Genomic DNA, 22706 nt, shown 5'->3' with positions numbered 1-22706 from the left:
AAAACCCAGTGAATGGAGAGAGGTTGGGGATAGGTATTAATACTGGGTGGTATGGGTCCTATGGGGAGGGTATTACATGCTAATTGCACTTCCTCCTCTCTCTACTGTGGAATATCAGAGCTAATTTTGATTCTATGAGGAATCTAGTTATAGGCTGTTGAGCTGAATTCACTTTGGGCCAATGGTGCACCAGCACTGAGGCTCTACTATTACAAGCTGAAATCACTGAGTGTTGTGTTAAGTAGTGGGGTAGCCTGAAGATGTATTGCGGAGCAGTTTGCGTAGCAAACCCTTTTAATAACAGAGAAACAATGTGGCATTATGTTGGGGAAACACCACCAACAGGATTCATAACACAACCCATGAACAAACAACCCACCCCAAGCAAATTAGGGTGTGTCCTTTCCCTTTGGTTCTTGAGTCCAGCAACCCAAAATCACCTAAAGTCCCAAAAGTCCAACACCCCAAAAGTCTGTCCCTGGTCAGTGCAGTCCCAGAGTTCAAAAGTTTATCTGCAGAGTTTTACCTCCCAACCTGGGTGGAGATGGGGGGGGGGTTTAGGGGGCACCTTACGTGGTCCAAAGCCGATTGCCCCACCTCTCCATAGGACTCCGCTCCCCCAGCCGTCCCACGAATTGCTCTGCTCTGCCAGCCGCCCCATGAGCTACTCCAGACATCCCACAAACTGCTCCACTCCACCAGCCGCTCTGTTCTGCCAGCCGTCCCATGAGCCGTTCCAGCCGTTAACCGTTTTACTGGTCTTATTACCCTATCTCGTCTATTGAGAATTTCTGTTGCAGGGGTAGGCAGGACATCTTCTTGAGCAACGGTTGGAGAGGTTTCCTTTGAGGATCCCTCGGCTACTGGTATAGGTCCCTGCATTTCCAGTTCTGACCATGGAAGGTCCAACGTGACTAGGGCCCCCTCCCCCTGGATGTCTCCACTGTCCAATAATCTGTGTGCATCATCACAGGCGGGTCCCATCGGTGCCACAGGGGTGCCAGTAACAGGCCTAAATACCTCTCCCATGGGGTTTAGGGCGGAGGAGGGGGAGATCTCTCTTGGTTCAGCTGATCGAGACTGAAATCTTGTCTCCATTCCAGGATACACCATGGTTGTGTCTTCCTCCTCAGACTCACTCTCAGATGTGCTGAATAGGGGTAGGTTAGCTGCAGGGGGCCCGCTGTCCGTGTTGGATGGTGGCTTTGGTCTAGCACCTTTATCCTGCCCGGTTGCCCTGTTGTGGTCCATCTCATAAGGGGTGCCTACCAATTCCCCCACAGGGAGCAAAAGGTTTCTATGCACTGTCTTTATTTGCCCTGGACCCTCTTCAGGTTTGATCTTGTAGACCGGCAGGTCTCCCAGTTTTTCCATCACCAGGTAAGGTATTGCCTTCCATCTGTCAGCTATCTTGTGTTTGCCAGCAATACCCAAATTCCGCAGCAGGACTCTGTCCCCTGCTGGAGCTCCTGCAAACGTACCCTAGCATCATATCGATGTTTGTTGCGGTCTGTGTTCTTCCGAGCCGCAGATGAAGCTAAGTGATAGGCATCCCGCAGCTTTTCCCTTAGTTGGGATACATATTGCTGATGAGTTTCATAACTATCTCCATCCTCTGATGCACCAAAGCACAAGTCTATGGGTAATCTTGGTTCTCGCCCAAACATCAAGAGATATGGGGTGATTCCTGTAGCATCGTTCTTTGTGGCGTTGTAGGCATGCACCAGAAATGCGACATGTTGGCTCCAGGTTGTTTTCTGCTCTGATTCTGATTGCAAAGTCCCCAACATATCTAACAGGGTTCTATTGAACCTCTCTGGCTGAGGAACACCTTGTGGGTGATAAGATGTTGTCCTAGACTTTTTAATTCCCGCTATCCTCAGCACCTCCTTCAGAAGGTGACTCTGAAAGTCCCGCCCCTGATCCGAGTGTATCTGGGCTGGGAATCCATAGACTGAGAAATATTTGTCCCTGAATACTCAAGCGACGGCGGTGGCCCTCTGATCACCTGTGGGATATGCCTGCGCATACCGTGTAAAATGGTCAGTCACTACTAGAATGTTCCCAACATTCCTCCTGTCTACCTCTAAAGACAAGAAATCAATGCATACCAGTTCCAAAGGTTTGTTGCTGGTGATGTTCTTGAGATATGCAGCCCTCGTGGGCAGAGTTTTCCTTTGAACACATCGAGCGCAAGTCTCACATTTCTTGTGAACATCTTCAGCCATCTGGGGCCAATAGAACCTACTACGAATAAGTTCCAGGGTCCTCTCCATCCCTAAATGCCCAAAGTCATCATGCAGGGCCCTCATGGCCAGGGCTCTGTACTCTTTTGGCAGCACTAGTTGTGCTTGTTACTTTTGTAAAAGGTCGGTGGTCATTCGGTGTAGCACTCCCTGGATCAGTTTTAGTTTGGTCCATTCTCTCAATAGTAGTTTACCCTCCGGGTTAGGTGGGACAACCGCAGCTGGGCTTCGCCCCTCCCTTTTGGCCAGTAGTGTATCATGAATGTCAATATCTTGCAGCTGGGCTTCTTGCCAGTCAGCTGCATTGAGCATGGGCAAGGGAGATTGGTCCAATGCAATATAGTTCACTGAAGCAGAAGGCACGCATTCAGGGGGCAGGCCCAAAGCTTCTGCAACACATCCATGAAGGCTCTCACGGGCCTCTGGCTCTCGGCAACTCACACTGCAAATAGCTCTCACTCCATCTGTGGGTATCACAGCAACTTCTGGTGCCTGCGGACGCCTGGACAATGCATCTGCATCTACATTGCTTCTCCCTGATCGGTATTGAATGCTGAACTCATAGCTAGCCAAGGCAGCCACCCATCTCTGCCCTGTAGCATCCAGCTTAGCACTTGTGGATTAGCACTTGTGGATAAGTCAGCGGATTGTTGTCTGTCCACACCTGGAACTGAGCACCATACAAGTAGTCTTGAAATTTCTCAGTGATGGCCCATTTCAAGGCCAAGAATTCCAGCTTGTGGGTGGGATAGCGAGTTTCACTATCAGACAATCCTCGACTGGCAAAGGCTACGGGTTTATGTTTGCCTTCCACTTCCTGGTACAGGACTGCTCCCAGACCCTCCAAACTGGCATTAGTATGCAGGATAAACGGTTTGCTTGGGTCAGCAAAGACTAGGACTGGAGCATGAGTTAGGCAAGTAATGATTTCTTGAAAAGCCCTTTCACATCTCTCATCCCACCGTGGCCCAAATGGTTCGAAGGGGCCATAGTGTTGCTGCACAGGAGGCTATGGGGACCTCCCCTTATTCTTGTTCTTAGATTTGTTCTTGCTGGACTGGTATCCCCTGGTAAGATCATTCAGAGGCTTTACAATCGTAGCATGGTTTTTCACAAATCTGCGGTAGTAGCCACTAAATCCAAGAAAGGTCTTGAGTTCTCTGTAGTTACTTGGACATGGCCATGTAGTGAGTGCTTCTATTTTATCGGGTTCAGTACTCGCACCTTCTTGGGACACGATGTGACCCACAGACTTTACTGAGGTTCTGCAGAAATGGCATTTGTCAGTTGAAAGCTTCAGATCATAATCCTCCAACCTATCAAGCACTTTAAGAAGTCTTTCTTCATGCTCCTCTAAGGTTCTTCCAAACACAATCAAGTCATCCAAATAAACCAACACTTGCAGTAAATTCATGTCTCCCACAACTTTCTCCATGAGACGTTGAAATGTGGCAGGTGCTCCAGAAATCCCTTGGGGCATGCGTTTGAACTGATAAAACCCTAATGGGCAGATGAAGGCTGTCTTCTCCTTATCTTCTTCTTCCAGAGGGATCTGGTATCCACTTCAAAGATCCGACACAGAGAACCACTGGCTTCCCAGCAAACAGTCTAAAGCATCTTGGACTCGAGGCATAATGTACTCATCAACCACAGTATGGCTGTTTAGGGTGCAGTAGTCAATACACATCCGGATTTTCCCATTCTTTTTACGGACCACCACAATGGGTGAGGCGTATGGGCTGCGGGACTCTGTAATGATGCCATTTGCAGCCAGCTCCTGAAGATGATGTCGCACATCTTCCATCTCAGAGAGAGCAATCTTCCTAGATCTCTCCCTGAAAGGTCAAGAGTCATGTAGTCTGATGTTGTGCTCTATACCTTTTGCACATCCCACATCCCACTCATGCAGTGAGAATACTTTGGATCTTTCACAAAGTTTCTTCCTCAGGCGATCTTTCCACTCTCCAGACACTGGTGAATCTCCAAAGTCAAACTTTGCTGGGTCTATTGCCGGAACTTGAGTTTCACACTGGGGTTTTACAATCGACTCAGGATCAAAGAGGTCTGCTATCTTTTGTCCTTGCTTCACAACAACAGCACGACTCGTTTCATTAGCTATCAGTATAGTCACCTTGTCTTGGGCTTCAGCAGGCAGGGTTATGACTCCACTGGGGACCAGCACTCCTTCCAGGAGCTTTCCTCCCACTGGCTGCTCTATCGTTGCTAACGTCCCTTTACTGCCTTTCAGCCAGGTACTCATGACAAGCACTTCTTGCTCCGTCCTTGCAGGCACTACGAAGGGGGTTGTGCCCACGTACTTCAGTGCCCTAATCAGTAGCTCAGATGTCTCCCTTTTAGTGCTCTCAATTTTGCTATAGGCTTCAGCACAAAGCATATGGATCATCAAGGTATTCAGGTACTGGTCCCCAGCCCGTCTTCTGCAGTAATCCGCGAGTACCTTGAAGAGGCTGAAGTTGGTCCCTATCAGCATAGACACAGACACAGGTCCCTTTAGGATCAGGGCATATTAAGGCAGCTGTGTCTACCTCTTCTCTTACCCCAGCCACCTCCTCTGGGAATTCCAGGTGCACTATGACATACCCTTGGTAGGGGTATTCATCCATGCTGAGGCCACATAGGCCAAGGCTAGTCAGTGGCTGTATAGGCAGGTGCCTAAGCATCTGTTGGTAGAATGACTGAAATATAATAGTCACTTGAGATCCAGTGTCAAGCACTGCTTTACACTCCACCCCTTCAATGCTCACCGTGACCTCTGCTTGAGGCCCTATCAGTCCTGTGGGGATCCCGCCTGGACAGTCTTTTCTGGGGGAATCTTCAAATCCTGCAGGTGGTCCCCGTCCCCAGACCCTCTGGCAGCTACCGGATCTTTCCCAACTGATCCTCAGCTTTCCATACACTAAGGAGGGATTTTCTTCATTACGGCACTTGGTAACACTGTGTCCATCCTGACCACATTGGTAGCAGAAGAATTGTCCTTTCCCCCTTCGCCTGGGTGGGACGGTGGCTCTATTTGCTTGGGGTGGGTTTTTTGCTCATGGGTTGTGTTACGAATCCTGTTGGTGGTGTTTCCCCAACATAATGCCACATTGTTTCTCTCTGTTATTAAAAGGCTGTGCTACACTCAGACTCTGTGCTTGCGAAAGGGGGAAGTATTGCCTCTTGGAGATGCCCAGCGAGGGTGGTATATATTTGTCCCAGGTCACTGGGTGGGGGCTTGAGCCAGTTTTGCATTGTGTTATTGGAATGGAACCCCTAGATACTGAACCCGGCCCTTGTTTCTGCCAACTCTGATGGGCAGAAGGGTTACACACATGCATGCAGACATTATATACACATTTGGCCCTCGTGCTCCACCCCATGACCTGTGGCTTGGGAACATTCAGATGTATGTGTGTGTGTGAACTGGAGACCCCCATTCCTGCTAGTTTCACACACAGGTTTAGCGTGGTTAAGTAACAACTATGGAGATGCATGATAGTTGTCTGCAGATAGTTGTAAGGTGGAAAGACCAAAAAGGGAGAGTAACTCTTAAGTGTGGTCTCTAGGGGTCTAACTATAATAAGAGTATTGGGATGTAATTGAACAAAGGAAAAGTCTGGACTGAGTATCAGGTGACATATTCTACTGGTAAGATCTGTTGGATGGTGCAATGGCTTCCCCAGGGAAGTGCTGGGGGAGAGATAGGATGACTTAGTAGGTGCCAGGGTTCCCTCCCCACTCTGAACTCTAGGGTACAGATGTGGGGACCTGCATGAAAGACCCCCTAAGCTTATTTCTACCAGCTTAGGTTAAAACTTCCCCAAGGCACAAATTCTTTGCCCTTGGAGTGTGCGCTGCCACCACCAAGTGATTTAACTAAGAATCAGGGAACGGACCACTTGGAGTTCCTACTCCCCCCCTCTAATATCCCCCCAAGCCTCCACACCCCCTTTCCTGGGGTGGCTTGAGAATAAACAAGATGAGCACAGACCAACCTTGAGGTTTTTTAGGACACTAAAAAAAATCCCAATCAGATTCTAAAAGAAACAAGGTAAAAGAAGCACCTCTGTAAAATTAGAATGGAAGATAATCTTACAGGGCAATCAGATTCAAAACCACAGAGGATTTCCCTCTGGGCCAAACTTTAAAGTTACAGAAAGAAAACCAGGAATACACTTTCCTCTCAGCACAGAGAAAATCACAAGCCAAAACAAAAATAAGCTAACACATTCCCTTGCTAGTACTTACTAATTCGAATGGAGTTGGATTACTTGCTTCCTTGATCTGTGTCCGGCAAGCACACAGAACAGACAGACCAAAACCTTAAACCCCCCAACCCCAGATTTGAAAGTATCTTGTCCCCTTATTGGTCCTTTTGGTCAGGTGCCAGCCAGGTTACCTGAGCTTCTTCCTTCTTAACCCTTCACAGGTGAAAGGATTTTGTGCCTCTGGCCAGGAGGGATTTTATAGTACTGTATACAGGAAGGTTGTTACCCTTCCCTTTATATTTATGACAGTAGGTATTTTCCATCTCTAATTGCTGTGATTCTGGAATTAGACCTCACTTGGTGGTTTTGTGAATGCCATGTGAGGTAGAACGGAGCATAGCTTATTGTCGCGTGGCTAGTGCTAAAAACCTATTTGTCTCAGTATGATAAATAGTTATACGGATGCTAGAAGCCACATCTATCCATGTGGGCATTTATATCACTCTGCTCTCTGTACCAGAGTATGGGAACACTTATGGGCACTCCCGTGGTATTACTGCCACGGGCTCAGTTTTTCCATTCTAATCATCGTTAAAAGCACAGAGTACGCTCTTTGGGGTAGGGACCATCTCTTGCTGGGCATGCCTTCACTGAAGCGTTAACTCGTTATCTCCACTGGAGTTACTCAGCTTGAGCGAGAGCAGTCATAACGTGAAATGACACTCCAGCTGCCACGGTGAGTGGCATGCTGAGACTTCTGAGGGCATGTCCCTAGGGTTGCCAGCCCTCAAGGATTGTCCTGGAGTCTCCAGGAAATAAAGACCAATCTTTAATTAAAGATAATGTCATATGATGAAATCTCCAGGAATTCAACCAACCAAAGTTGGCAACCCGACATATCCCATGCTTCTTAGCACTACAGTAAGCTGAGCCGCTCTGTGTATTCTTTCCCAGGGCATTGTGGGAGAACTTGTCTGCCCTTTCTGGGCACATGGGGCATTGTGGGAAGGCACTGGAGGAGTAGCGATGCTCGAGGAGGTAACCTGCTTCCATATTGCAGAGTGGACATGTTAGCAGCTGACAAGTTTTAGCCTATCCCCCTTGCTAAGCCAGCCAGCTTGAGTTAACAGCAACCACAACTGAGTTCAGTGTGTGTGGACAGAACTCAAGTTAGGGCCAGCAATCGAGTTGCAAGTTGTTAACTCTGCATTGAAGAGAAGCCCACTGTGTGTTTGTATAGCGTGTCCCACAGTGGGGCTTCAGTCTCAGTTGGAGCCTCTGGGCCCTGCTGTAATACAAATAATAGCAACATATTGTATCAGCTCTGTGGACAATTGGAGGACTTCATACTCCATGGCATGCACGCGCACAATATAATCTTAGCTGCTGTGGAGAAACAAGCAACCGCATTAACTTCAGCAGCATGCCAAGCTCACGAAAATCCAGCTCCTGCAGTTTTATGGTTTGACAAGTAGTAGTGGGAAATTATCAAACCGCCCAGGAAGGAAAATAACTTCCAGTTTCTAGCAGGGCATTGCAAATACAGGAGGGTGAGAAGCAAATGTGAAGGGATGTAGGGAATACTTGCCAATGTCCACTTACATCAGACTGCAGGATGGTGGTTGGGTTGATACAGCTGCCGTGCCTGTGTTGGGTGCCAGCTGTAGACCTTCTCCACTCCTCTTATTTGTTTTTTCCACATATGGCCCCAGTGAAGTGAATTTTCTTCTTCACTGCTAGTCCTGCGTGAACCTGTTGGGCTGTGTCACTCCTGTGATATTTCCTGGGGACCAGTGGAGTATGAGAAGATGGATGTGTATCAACATCATGTGTGCATTCTAACTGGATCACCATGCAATTTAAAAGGCAGCCTATTAAAAACTTTTAAAGGAAGGATCTTTTCTCCCCCTCCCCCATACACAACTCATAATTAACCTGTGAGACTCATTGCCACAGGATACTGTTGAGGGCCAAGAGTCTAGCAGGATTCAGAAAAAGATGTTGATAATTAGATGAATAATAGGAACATGCAGTTATTTTAGGCATGATTAAAAATGTATGGGGGATAGAAAATTGTATGCTTTGGGCAACCACTAATTGCCTGGGATTACAAAGAAAATTCTTCTACAGGCAGTTTATTCCAAAATTGTCCATTACGTGGGCTTTCTTGGGATTCTTGCATCTTCTTCTGAAACATCTGGTGCTGGCCACTAGCAGAGATGGGATACGGGCTAGCTGGATATCAGGTCTGAGCACTATGGTAATACCGATGTGTGCCACATTCAGCAGTGTTGCAGGCACAGCCTCCATAGGCGTATCAGCACATTTGGCAACACAATAGGTGTGTTTTCCCCAGCTATATGTGGAATGTTCAGCAGAATGTCAGATGTGTTCTATCTAGAATGGGACGCAAGCTGCGGCAATTTGATCCGGGGCTCTGCTTCAGTCCATCTCAGGCACAGGGGCCAGCCACCAAATTTAGATTAAAAAATTCCAAACAAACCCATACCCCTCATGTTAGTAGGTGCTTGGATATGGGGTTTTGGTTCAGGCTCATTGGTTGTCCAAATCCAGGTATATCTGGAATTGTCAGCAGCTTGAAATGTCTATTCCAAATATACCTAGAACATTTAGCACCAGTCAGAGTGGCTGCTAAATCAAGTCACTGCTAGTGGGGAAAGCCTAATGGTGGGGTGTTTGTGTGGGTTGAGTGGTGGCAGGCCATGTGCATTTGTGGGCGTGTGGTGGCATGGCACGTGTGCCTGTAGGAAAGGGGCATTGTGGGTGTTTTGGCTTTGGAGAAAAAGGTGTATATGCTGCATGGCCAAGTGTAAGGTCCTTTATGGAAGAGTCTATAGACCAGTGGTTCTCAAAGCCAGTCCACTGCTTGTTCAGGGAAAGCCCCTGGCGGGCCGGACTGGTTTGTTTACCTGCCGCGTCCGCAGGTTCGGCCGATCACGGCTCCCACTGCCCGCAGTTCGCCGCTCCAGGCCAATGGGGGCTGCGGGAAGTGGTGCGGGCCAAGGGACGTGCTGGCCACCCTTCCCGCAGCCCCCATTGGGTTGGAGCGGCGAACTGCGGCCAGTGGGAGCCGCAATCGGCCGAACCTGCGGACGCGGCAGGTAGACAAACCGGCCCAGCCTGCCAGGGGCTTTCCCTGAACAGACAGCGGACTGGCTTTGAGAACCACTGTTATAGAGCATAATAGCAAATGAGAACCTTTCTAAAGATCTTTTTCATCTGTCCTATAGGATTTAATTTGTTATAAAATTTTGGGAGGTGGTTCTAAAAGGCCTATAGAAAGAATCTTTCTGTCATATTCCATAGGCTTTTGAGAGTAAATTTTAGACAGCCCTACGACATTTCTATAGGATCTAATTTATATCATCCCTGGTAAATTTCACTGGACTCTTCCAGAAAGTGTGGCATGGCATGTATGTTCTTAGGTGGTTCATGTGTTCCTAGAAGGAGAGGGTGGGTGCGTACGTTGGGTGATTGGTGTAGGGCCATGTGTGTGGTTTGTAAGATGGTGTGGTTGTTGACAGGATGTGTGTGTGTTTGGGGGGGGAGTTGGTAGCAGCATGGTGTCTGTGTTGGTGGGGAGGAGTTGGGGAAGTGGGCGTACATGTGGGGTGGATGTGGAGACAGGTTGTGGTGGTTACAGGGTGTGTGTGTTTGGGGGGATTGGGAGGAGGAGATGTGTTTGTGTTACGGGAACATGGGGAGGTGAGGTGGAAGCAGGTGGTGTGCATTTGTACTGGGTTTCGGTAGCTGGGTACTTGTGGGTGGGGGTGGAGTTGAGGTTGGGAAGAAAGGAGGATGTTTACGCAGAGTGTCTGTATGGTGGCAGCGTGATTGTGGTTCATGGGGGTGAGTGGGTGTAGGGTATGAGTGGGAGAGGTTGGGGAAGTGGGTGTGGGCAGCAGCGGTGCAGGGGGCATCAGATGTTTAATACCAACAATGAAACCTTCCCTTTCTGACTTGTTGCCTAGATCTCCTATCCCCCAAGTGATGAGGAGGACAGTGACGACTCTGAGGGAGAGAACCAGGAGCTTGCTCAGATCGACAGAGGTAAAGGGACAAGGGAATCAAGAAGATAAATCAGGGCTGCCATGGTGGAAGTGCATTTTGCCTTGACCCTCTGCCCTGAAGGAGACCTGCCTTCCAGTTCATATTATCCCTCCTGCACCACAGCCAGTTCTACTGTCCTGCCCGCATCTCCCTAGTGGATGCTTTGCGTATGCTCCCATCTCCATGCACATCCTCCTTAGCTTGACAACCTTTGCTCAGGAAGCCCTATGGGACTGCTGGAATCAGCAGGGGTTGTAAACAGCAGCTCGCAAGGGTATCAATAGAAAGGATTCTTTTTAAGCTCCCTGTACATGAACAGGTCCCAGCCAGTGTACAAGTACACAATTGGACTAATTTCAGTTGTTCTGTTCGAGTGGCTTTAAGCCAGTCTTGCACCCACAGATTCTGAGACCATGCATAGACCTTCTCAGTCCCTGGAGTAAGACAAAGCAGCCTTAAAGTCAATGGGACTACTCACATCAATGAAATTGTGCAAGTGTTTGCAGGACCAAGGCCGCAGTTCTGTAAGCTGTTCTCTAAGGGTTTGTCTGCACAGGGACCTACCTACTGCCTCTCGGGGAGGTGGAATAATGACAGCAATGGGAAAACCTCTCCCGTCGGCATTGGTAGTGTCTACACTGAAGTGCACAGTGGCGCAGTTGCAGTGGTGTGGCTGTGTACTGTAGGATTTCAAGTGTAGACAAAGCTCTTAATCCTCCTTTAAAAGGAGTGAAGAAAAAGTGAACTAATTCCTCTTTACTTCTGAATGAGGCTATCCACGTGGCAGGGTGGGGTTCATGCACTTTAACTTTACACCTTTAGTTAATTCAATTGAGAGTCCTTGTGGAGACAAGCCCTAAGTATCATTAACCTCCTGTTAAGGGCAGGGAAACAGTAGCTCAGGGAGGAGAAGGTCTCAGGGCAGGTCAATGGCAGAGCTTAGAACCCAGTCTTCTGTCTTCCAATCCAGAGCCCTATCTACTGGACAATGCTTTCTCTTCATAAGTTTCAGATAACAGACCTAGTTTTTATATAATATCATGTTACTCCCAAAAAAGTACGTTAAAAGAACATGATTAATGTTGCCAAGTCTAGCTCTCAGAAGATAGGAAGTGCTAGAAGTAAGATTGCATGTGCTACATTAAATCAGTCCCCTTGGGGGTATGCATTATGAGACAGTTTTTAACTACATGAGCACATACTGTTTTCTTTCCACAGGACCCATTGCTCACTAAGTGCCCAGAATGTACAATGCTCACTGAAGGAGAGCTCTTCAATATTTTGGTTTCTCATCATTGTTGAGTGTTCATTATTTACTGCACACTCTTCAAACCTTGCTGTGAAGACACATGATTCATTTCCTCCTTGGTTTTTCTATGGTGCTCATCACAACAGTATCAGAGTGCTTCACAAAGAGTAATGAATTTATTTTCCCAACACACCTGTGCCCCATTTGAGATACATAATACTTGATTTTTCAGCGAACTTATCATTGGATAGCACTTTCTATGTCCAAAGCACAGTTCCCATTAACTTCAATTGCAGCTGTGATGAGCACTCACTTCTGCAGATGAGATCCCAGGTTTTCAGGTCAGGCACCCAGAAAATGAGGAACACACAATTCATGGCCACCTGTGAAAAGTTTGGTTGAAGTGTTTTGCCCAGCACCACGTAAGAACTCTATGGCAAAAGCAGGGATAGAATCCAATTCTCTAGAATGGCATTCAACTGCCTACATCATGAGTTCACTCCTTCTCTTTGCATAATCCCCTGCCTCGGTCACTGCACACCTGATTCTGTTGAAGTGACTGGACCTGCACTCCACATATGAGGCAGGAGTTGTATAGGCCACAGTCTTCCTCTCCTTCGCTACGCAATCATGATTCATCTCCAGAGCATGGTCGATCCTGTGCACTGAATGAGGCAGGGTCCTGTGGAAAAAATAGTGTATGCTCATGTCATTGAGACCATCTCATAAGGCACACACCAAGGGGGCCGACTTAAAGAAACACAGGCAACCTTACTTCTGGTGCTGCTTGACTTTTGCGAGCTTGGCTTTGCAACCCTTCATATGGTTCTTTTAACTTAAGTTGTTTTGGGGGTGCCATTTCATAGGTTTTCTAAAAAGAAACGGAGAAAACAGAAATTCCATCATGTGGCATCAGATTAACACCCACGTGGGTCAGCAGCCGGGCGGAACCTTGAGATCCACCAGTGAGACCACTGCCACATGGGCTAACAAAGTAACGGGTAGCAGCTGTAGCAAGTTGCCGTCCCCTCTGTGGACCAGCGTGAGAGGGGGATGAGACATGTGGCCAGTGGGTTTCATAGATATTTGCTGACAGAAGAGGAATGTGAGACTCAGGAATCTTGGGTTCCATTCCAGGCTCTAGAAAGGATTCCAGACTCTTCTGCCCATTTCCTCCCAAACTTGACCCCTTCTACCCCATACAGTCCTGTCTCTTCCCCGCTCTGGCTCCTTGTCCCACCCCATTCTCCTCACCTAGCCAATCCCTCTCTCCAGTCCCCTGGCTTCTCATCCCCTCCAAGTCTGGCTGTCCAGCAAGTCTTAGTGTCATCCCTCCAGACTGCTTGTCCCGCTCCCTGCACCCCATCTCCTTCCCCACGCTTTTCCTTCTGCCGGCTCCATGTATCAATCTTCTTGCCCAACCATTCCCAGTTTCTTCTCCCAGAAACTCCCAGTCTTCTTGCCCAAATAGTACCAGTCTCCACTTCTCCCAGACTCCTTGTCCTCACTCCTTTCTGCTCCCCAACTCTGAGGTCTGGCTCTTGGCCGCTCTGCATTTGAACAAGCAGCATCCATCTCCACACTGTCTGGACCCAGCAGGGGAGTCATTGAGAGCTCTCAGCTCCAGGGCATGGTCCACAGCAGCTGGAAGTGCAGGGGAAGTCTTGCTCAGCCTTCAACTGGAGCAGGCCCAGTGCAATGAAATCTCTGGAGAATTTAGCTGCAAAACTCTAGCAAGCCTCTGCTGAGCTTCTGTGAATTCATTTTTTTGGGGGAGGGAGTGTGCAAATCTGGGTGGATTTTTATGGGGAGGGCAAAAGGCACATGCCTGACATAAAGGGCTCCCCATGCCAAATTTTAACTCCCTGCTGTGCGAGGGCACTAGAGCTTCTCAAAGAAAAGGTCAGCAGAATTTTTTTAACACTGGCAAAACAAATGTGTTTTTCCCTAGCCTTGTTCTTGGAAACCAGTTGACCATTGTGGCTGAAGTTTTCTGGAAACATTCAGCCTGAGGTCGACACCTGGCATAGAAAATTTTAGCACAAATGGTTAATGTTTGGCAAAGTTATAAGCCACTGAAAACAGGATCTAATAATGAAGTGTTCCGCGACTTTAATAATTGGAGGGGGGTTGGTAGTACATACGTAGCTCAAAAACACCACTTCAGCTGTTAGAATCTCAGGAAAATTCCTTTAAATAACACTACTTTTAAGTCCCATATCATCTCACAGAGTCAGCCACTGGAAGGCAACGTCATCCACTTGTTCACACACACAAAACCAGCACATTATATAGGGACCCAGCTTTTTAATAGATTCAGGTGCTGAAATAACTGGTGTGTCAATACGCTTGCTGTACAGTCTGTGTCCAACTGGTGGTTCTCCGGCTGGGGTCCAGTGAGCCAGCTTAAAGTTGAGCTGATCTGTGGACTTCCAGCCATATGCTAACGAGCAATTGAGGCGATTATTTGGAGGAGCAAGGAGGGGTGATCAGAAGCTAATGGGCCTGATTTTATAGCAGGTGTGATTCAGACCTGTTCTACCACTCACATTTCTCCTCCTTCCCTCAGAGAGAAGACGGAATTGCGCACTGACCCCTCTTGCGACCAATCAGCTCCAGAACCAGGAGAATCAATGCTGTAAGGTCCGGGCCCTTTTCCATGCTAGCCTGGATCGCCACAGCTCAGAAGAGGAATTGGAGCGCATCAACCGAGAGTTTGCCACCGAGAAGCGGAAGTGGTCTCAGGTCAGCAGGCTTTCTTGCTGCGGTGACAGCAACAACACGTCCTCCAGTGACGAGGAAGTGAAGAACTTGTGTGGCATGTCCTTCCGGCCCGTAGTGGAACAAGCCGATGGTCTGCATGCTAGCCCCAGCCCCGTGCTGTTCAGTGCCTCCCCTCCTAAGAGACTCCAGCCCCTGGTGCGGAACCCAGCCTCCAGGCCTCTGATATTCACAAGTGTTGGGGCCGGCTTTGAGCAAGTCATGCCTTGTAAGAGACACCGGCAAGGCTACGGGGACAAAGTCAGCAGACCCAGCCTTGACCTGGAAAAAATGCAGCAGGTAAGTCAGCTTCACACAGGAAAAGTCAGCAATTCACAGGGGAGAGGCAATGCTTGATTTAGTCCTCAATGGAGCACAGGGATCTGGTCTAACAGGCGATTATAACTGAACCCCGCTTGGTAATAGCGACCATAATATAATTACATTTAACATCCTTGTGGGGGCAGGAGGGAAACACCAAAGAACACCACCACAGCAGCATCTAACTTCAGAAAGGGGAACTGCAAAAAAATGAAAAGGCTAGTTACATGGAAATTAAAAGGAACAGTCACAAGAGTGAAATGCCTGCTAGCTTCATGGAAACTTTTAAAAAAACACCATAATAGAAGCTCAAATGAATTGTATACCCCAAATTAAAAAGAGGACCAAAAATGACACCATGGCTAAACAACAGAGTAAAAGAAGCGGTTAGAGGCGAAAAGGCATCCTTTAAAAATTGGAAGTCAAATCCTACTGAGGAAAATAGAAAGGAGCATAAACTGTAACTGTACTGGATAGATGTCCTGCTTCTGGAAGGACTGGCTGTTCTGTTTCATGCCTGTTTGATCTGTCTCTTTCACTAGAATATTATTCCAGTGTTGAGTATCTGAACTCTCACTTTATTATTTGCTTTTCTTCCTACACTGATGTAGTGTCAAGTTTTTAAAATCCCACCAGGTGGAAAATGGGTGTCATATGCCTCTGGACATCTGGTGACCCTAGTGGAGTGCAGTAGGTTAAGGACAGAGCCTCTTATTTTAATTCTGAATTTCCTGCCTTCAGGCCTCTAACTCAGACTTTTCCTGCTCTGTTTTTTGCCTTGGTGTACTGAATTTAGCCTTGTTAACAAGGCCCCTTTTCAACTTGTGTGAGGGTCCCTCTAAAAGAAAGATCAAATTTGTTCTGTATCTTTAAAAAAAATACAGAACAAAGGGCCCCTTTTTCCATTGTCTCCAAGACATCATCACCCCTATCACAATAGCTGTCCCTCTCTATCACGGCTGGCATCATGTGCTCCATGAATGCATAATGCCCAGCCTCGTGATTTCAGCACATTACCCCCATCCGCCCACCTCTCTGCCCTGCTCAATGAGCAGTTAATGACAGAACATTCAGAGGGCCCAATTCTGTACTCCTGGTGCACCCAAAACTTCCACTGATGCCTACAGAAGTGTTAGCTGGGCAAGGAGCACAGATAAGGGCCCTGCATAGTTAGAGAAGAAAAAACAGAAGAGCCAGTGCTCAGCTGAGCAAAATGCGTCCGTTTCGGGAGGTGTGTGTGTGTATGGTTGGAGGGACTGGGACCCTTTCTTGGGACCTGACACATGTCTCTAATCTCAGAGTCAGGGGCATGAATTGGTTCTTCCCATGGTCACTGCGCAGCACCATGATTACGAGTGTGCGTTGGCAAAGGGTGAACTTCAAAAGGGTTGGAGGCTCCTTTGATTCAGCTTCCCAAACTGCTGAGGCTTTTCAGAACCCGTGAAGTGGAGCTGGGGAATCTTGCAGAAACAAGCTTCTTCCTGCTGCCAGTGAGGATGGAAGTTCCACTGGACAGGCCTTTTCCACAGTAGTTCCTCTCCGCTCGGATCACAGCATGAGAACTGGAGGAGGAGAGTAGGCCGGAATTATTTTGAACGTGATGTTTTTGTTTTTTTAATGAAACATTTTGCAAGTTGCCGTTTTAGAATTTTTTTGTGACTCTCTTCAAAGAAAATTTGATTGAGAACATTATTGACGCTTTTCATTTTCAGAAACCCCAGGTTTTGGTAAATGAAAAACTTCAATAATGGTTTTGATTTAAAAAAAAAGGGGTGGGGAGGAATAAAATGGGTCAGTCCATCTTGACACCTGCGAAATGGAAACAATTTTGAATTTTTTCACAAATTTATTTTTAAAAATATTGAACATAAGCTAACCAAACACTTGCAGACTTAGAGCTTCATGATCACAGCTCAGAAGGGCTGTCTGGCCTCTAATTTATGCCCTCGTTGGTTGCTACTTATGCCCAGTTCTGCAGGACAGACCCAGGTCCAGGGGAACTCCCTTGTGTTCTGAGGATTGGTCTAAAAGCACCAATGAAGGGTGGCTACTGCCAGAAAAATCCGTATAGAAGTAACATGATTGAGTGGACTGTTGAGGCCATGTCTACACTACAGCGACTCAGTTACGGCACCATACACTTCCTACAGCAATGGAAAGGGATTTTCCATCACTGTAGGAATTCCACCTCCATGAGCGGCAGTACCTACATTGACAGAAGCATTCTTCTATAAGCCTAACAGTGTATACAATGGAGTTTAGGTTGACATAGCTATGGTGCTCAAGGGTATTTATTTTTCATGTGCCTGAGTGCTGTAACTGTCAACCTGACTTTTAAATGTAGACCAGGCCTTAGTTTCCCCCACTCATTTCAGATTCACTTTGCTTCAGCTAAATCAATGATCTTGTGGATTAAGACACTTGGCTGGGACTTTGGAGATCTGATTTCTGTTCCTGCTCTGCCACAGACTTCCTGTTTGACCTTGGGCAAATCATGTAATTTTCCAGTGCCTCAATTCCCCATCCATAAAATGGGAATAACCTAATAACCCTTTCTTTGTCTGACTTGACTCTTTAGATCGCATGCTCTTCAGGGCAGAGACTGTCTCTTTTGATATGATATGCTTGTATAGCACTTGGTGCAATGAAGCCCTGGTCTCTGGATACTGGTGTAGTAATAATGAGTAGTAATAAAAATGGCCAGGAGTTGCAGATGCCACCTGAGCTTTGAACATCAAGCTGTTCCTTCTGCCTTGTTCATTATCTTTACTAATACACATTCAGCCAGCAGAATGTAGCTGATGCTTTTGTTTGATGCAAGGAGGAAAATAAGCTGGCTTGCTTTCCCCTGGCTGTACTGGGTCTGCACGGCCAGCAGTGGGTGCTGGAAGTTGGCAGGTAGGACTCAGACAGGCAGGGAGCAAAGATGTGGGGCTGAGCAAGAAGGAGCCTGTTTGTTTTGGTGGAGTGGGGACTGCATGGTTTAGAGGCAGAGGTGGGATGTTGAGTCCTTCGCTTCTATGTCAAACCCAGTCTAGGTTGAATAGTGACACAAAGTGGATCCAGACAGTTGCTTGGGTCTCTGTGAAATGAGATGGTGAGTCTCAGTCCTGTTCCCAGTGTCCAAAGAAATTGACACAATTGGCCACTCCCTGGCAGTCTCTGAAGAGAGGCCAAGGACTGGCTAGTTAAGCTATCTGGGGCAGGGACTATCTGTTTATTCTGTGTTTATACTATGTGATGGGGCAAGGCCAGATGACTAAAGTAAAGTAACGGGAGACAGATATATTAGCCACAGGCTAAACAAATCCCTGTTACCAGAATAAGCAAATGGCAGCTGCTCCAGGTCAATTAAGGCACCTGGGGGCAATTAAGATCTTTCCAGAAGGCAGGGAGGACAGCTAGGTTGATTGGGACACCTGAAGCCAATCAGGGGCTGGCTGAAACTAGTTAAAAACTGCTCAGTTAGTCAGGTGGGCACGCGTGTCAGGAGCTGTAGGCGGAAGTTGCACTGTTGGAGAAACTGAGTGGTACAAACCATATCAGGCACAAGGAAGAAGCTTGAGGAAGTAGAGCCTGCTGTGGGGAAGCAGCCCAGGGAATTGTACGCGTCCTGTTTCTAAAAAGTCAGCTACCATAGCTGATACTATTAGGGTCTCTGGGCTGAAGCCCAGAGTGGAGGGTGGGCCCGGGCTCCCCCCTTTGTCCCCCTGATTTACCACTGAGACTGGGAGACAACAGAGACTGTGCAAGGGAGGGTAGCTTCTCCTCACCTCCTTTTCTGGCTTATGATGAAAATGGCTCAGTAGGCTGTGACCCTTGCCTCTAGAGAGACAAGGGCTACGTGGAGGGTCACAGTGAGCCTCTGAGGCCAGCGAAATCTGCCAGGAAACACAGTACCCACGGAGACAAGGACAGAGCTTTGTCACAACAATGTCTAGCACAACAGGGTCCTGGACCCTGATGGGGGGAGCTCCGAGATGCTACAAGAATACAAATAATGGACTTTGAGTCTGAATTCCCCTCTCTCCTCTGGAGGTATGGTGCCCCTGATTCAGGACTGATACACATTTATGAAGTATAGTGTATGGGGGAAGCTTGCCCTGCTGCTTCTCACACCTTACCGGTCCTGTAGATAACCAGAGGACTCTGGCCTGGCCTCTCAGTCTAACCTAAACAGGTGGAGTTTTAAAAGAAAATCATTATGGGCAGGTGTCTGGTTATCACTTCCCAGCATTACATCACAGCGTGATGGTGCCGCATAGTGCCATAGCAACGAGCTTGGACAAGTGGCAGCCCCATTCCCTGCCATGCCTGGCTGCCACACAGTCTCTGCCTTTTGGAGCTGGCATGATGCGGTCAATAAACTTTCTTTGCTACTGCAAAGGATTAAAAAAATTTAGCCCAGAAGATCTTTTTCCATTCTTTCTTTTAATGGGGCTGAAATGCCCCGGCATACGCAGGCACACACAGCTCCAGTGAATAGCTGGTCCAGCTGCCATTTGATCATTGTCTTTGGGCAGCGTCCATGCCAGCTGCATGCATTTCAATGAGGGTTGTACATGTCCCTGAAAGGCTGGGGCTGCTGTTGGCCTGTGGGGTTGGGTGCGGTGTTTATTTGGAACTCCCAAACTCTGGGCAAGTCAGTGCACCTCAGTGCCTCAGTTTCTTCATATATCAAAGGGGATAATATCTAACTCCCAGAGGGTGATTTGGGGTGTAATTCATTCCTATTTGTAAAGTGCATTCCAATCCTCAGATGCAAGGGGCTATAGAAGAGGAAAACTTATCCGGTGTTTTCATTTGGAGCGTATCCTAAGGGAGAAATGGAGCTCCCCCTGTTGACTTTGTATCCTCTCTGGCGGGCGGACAAACCTTCAGTGTGTGAGCAAACCAAGCTGGGAGGAGGGCCTAGTGATATCATACCAAATGTGAAGGATCTGAGAAACTTCTGCTCCACTGACTACTCAAGGCAATCCTCTCCTCTGGACTTATCCACAAAATCCACCCTTTAGCTCCTTTGCTCCAGCTTCTGTATGGCTGCAGGTCACATTGCCATTCCTTTCTCCTGCTGACGAATACTGGCATTTCAGGTGGAATGAACCTGCCATGTGGGGCAGCATTGAAAGCTCACTTGGCCCTCATAACGGTCATATGAAGGAGCAGAGAAAGAGTGGGAAGCGTGTGCGTATGTATGCATGTGTCTGCCCCAGTGTGATGGGAATTCAGCACCCATTTAGCTCTTGTTGCTGAGCTGTAAACATGCAGCTGACTTCACTGCATTAAGTAAAAGGGGACTGCGGGATGGTGGTGATTTACAAATCCCCATGGCGGCTGGGGCTTGCCCTTGTCTGGTAAATGGAGACCGGAAAAGCAGCCTCTGGACAGAGAAGGCTCTAGAGGTCACCAGTCTGAATCAAGCCCAGGTTGTTAATGACTGAAAATTATTACCGTCTGCTGCAGAGGCCCTGCGAGCCCATTGGGGGCCCTAAGCAGGAGTATTTTTGTGCCTCTCCAACACATACTAAATAGTGAATGGGGGCCCCTTTGAGCTGCTCGGGATCCGGCCTAGACTATTGCTTAGAATGCTTATCTGCTGGCTCTTTTGAGCCCTTCGTCGCCTGCTTGATGGATCCTGCAAAACAGCTGCCACAGTTGGTGCTAACTTGCCACTACCTATTTTGCTCTTCTTTTGTGGTTAAGTGGCGGACTTCAGTCTCCAGGGCCATACATCATGAAATTTTCTGGCCTGAGTTTTGCAGGTGCTCAGACCAGATGAGCCCAGTGGTCCCTTCTGGGCTTAAAAATCTATGAATCTAGCCCCAACAGCTTCTATTGGTTTCAGTGGAAGTTGTGATCATTCAGCAGCTCTGAAAATCAAGCTGTTGACTGGGTGGCGTAATGATAGGCACTGAAGTTTGAAAATGTGGGCCTTAGCTGCTGTTGTGTCTAAGTGCTGCTCTGCTTCCTAGTTGGAGCCATATCATGAAAAACCACGACAGCAGCAGCCTGATCCCCAGGGCACCATCAGTGTCCTGATTCCTGCTTTTCATAACCCTCTGGCCTCTGCAATTATGGAATCCTGGATTCCCCGCCAAATTGCATCTTGCAATTCCGCCTTATCACAATGGGGGAGTCTCCTGCCGCTCTGTGCTCCTTCCCCCAGCCAACATTCTGGGATGATATGCCAGGCACAATGAGGGGTTCAGAGCATTATGGGGGGGTGGGCGGGGGGCTTGACTGCTGTGAGGCAATCCTAGGACTGTAGCAGTTTCGGACTGAAAAGATTTTATTAGCTCATCTGATCCGTCAAGCCCACAAAGATCTATAGCCCTGCAGCAGAGAAGGGATCAGACATTACCACACTCGCTGCCCATGAGGAATGGCAGATCATTCCCATTCTCTCTCCCGCCCCCTGTCTCTGTTTCCCTGGAGGAGGCAGGGAGATAGCGGCTGTTCTGTCCTCTTGGTCCAGTGTTTACTGGAGAGAATCTCTGGCTCTGTGCCGTCGGAGCTAACGTCTGGTTTGCTGATTAAGACATTTATAGAGTCCGTGTAGGCAGAGAGCAGGGGAGGGAGGGAGGGGTGCCATCTGAGAACACCCAGGTGCTGGGAAGTAGAGAGAGGCTCAAGGGGGAGGGTGTGGGCACCCCCACCCTGCCTCTGAGGAGGTGATTATAATTCTGCCAGCCAGCAGCTATCTCTCTCTCTTCCATTGTGCCCTGTGAGTGCGCTGTGGATGGTTATCATCATGGAATGCCTGGCAGATGTTTTCTGTGCAAACACACATGACAGTGGAAGCTCTTGTATGCTGGCACGGCTGGTTGAATTGGAGTAGGAGGAGAGCTGCTTCTCAGCTAGAGATCAGCCACTGTTCTGCAGGAGCTGCAGCTCGCTTTGATCAGCAAAGCTGCCTCTGAGCATGGGTCACCACGAATCCTTTGGTGCGTCTCCACCTCAGTGACTCACCGTTCATAACTTCTCCTGCAGCTCTGATTGGCAGTTGCCTCCTGCTGTTCCAGTCGTGGGCTCCCTGCACGCAGCTCTCTGGGTGCACATCAATAATCCTGATTTGTGAGCACCCCTCTGCTCTTCCAGTTCCTGCCCCCCGGTCTGCTCTGCTATTGCCCCTCAGTGCTGACTTGGAGCAGCTGCTGCTGCTCCATTTCTAGGTCTCCTTATAGCTGTGCTGCTAATGAACCCAGTTCCCACCTTCTAGCATCTCCTGTTATTCCAGCCACAACTCTACCAGGGCACTTCAGTCCTGATGTGGAATACATTTGCTATTCCATTCCTAGGCCCACACATCTCTGCTACTGTCCCTCAGTGCCTTCCTTCTGGTTTAGGTCTTGGCCTATCCTGAGCCAGTTAAGAGTTGCCTTTGTCATACACGCAATGGAAGCAGGCTGAAAGAGGATGGATGGGTGAGTCTCTGCATGGGTGCCTCTGTCAGGAAAAGACAGCTGTGCCTCCATCTTGTTCTCCCTAAGGGACCAGCAACACAGCATCGCCTCCTCTGTGCTCTTCGTCCCTGTGAGCTTGTGCAACTGAGAAACCTGCATGGTGGATATAGCTGATCTGAGCGTCATGCTATCATACCACCACGCTTGCTGTTATCAGCTAGCAGCAGCAAACTCACGTCTGTTCCTTCTGGGAGCATCTGGAGCCTGTTGCCCTGATGAGCTCCTGCTTTGGTTCCTGACTGAAGGCAGGATTGGGCGTCTCCTGAGGGAGCAGGAGTCAGTCTCCTGAGATCTAGTGGTCACCTACCAAGCGGGAGGTTACACTTGGATTAATAGTCCCAGTCGCTCCTTCCCCAAGACAGCAGAGAATGGGAAACAGTAATGCATT

General features: G+C 48.2%; 1 protein-coding gene across 2 annotated transcripts in view; it reads left to right on the top strand.

The window, feature by feature from the left end:
* The window catches only part of LOC311518295 (uncharacterized protein), a 75084-nt gene that overhangs the window by 11867 nt on the left and 40511 nt on the right, over positions 1–22706 (top strand). For both annotated transcript variants that reach the window (XM_084623975.1, XM_084623974.1), the window contains exons 2-3: positions 10447–10525; positions 14344–14834. In XM_084623975.1, the coding sequence (XP_084480101.1) occupies positions 10447–10525; positions 14344–14834 (570 nt within the window). The remainder of the gene's footprint in view (positions 1–10446; positions 10526–14343; positions 14835–22706) is intronic.

Source organism: Lepidochelys olivacea, assembly GCF_965140295.1.
Source record: "Lepidochelys olivacea isolate rLepOli2 genome assembly, chromosome: 3".
NCBI classification, from domain to species: Eukaryota; Metazoa; Chordata; order Testudines; family Cheloniidae; genus Lepidochelys; species Lepidochelys olivacea.
The sequence above is the reverse complement of the archived record's forward strand: the minus strand, read 5'-3'. Positions and strand labels throughout refer to the sequence as shown.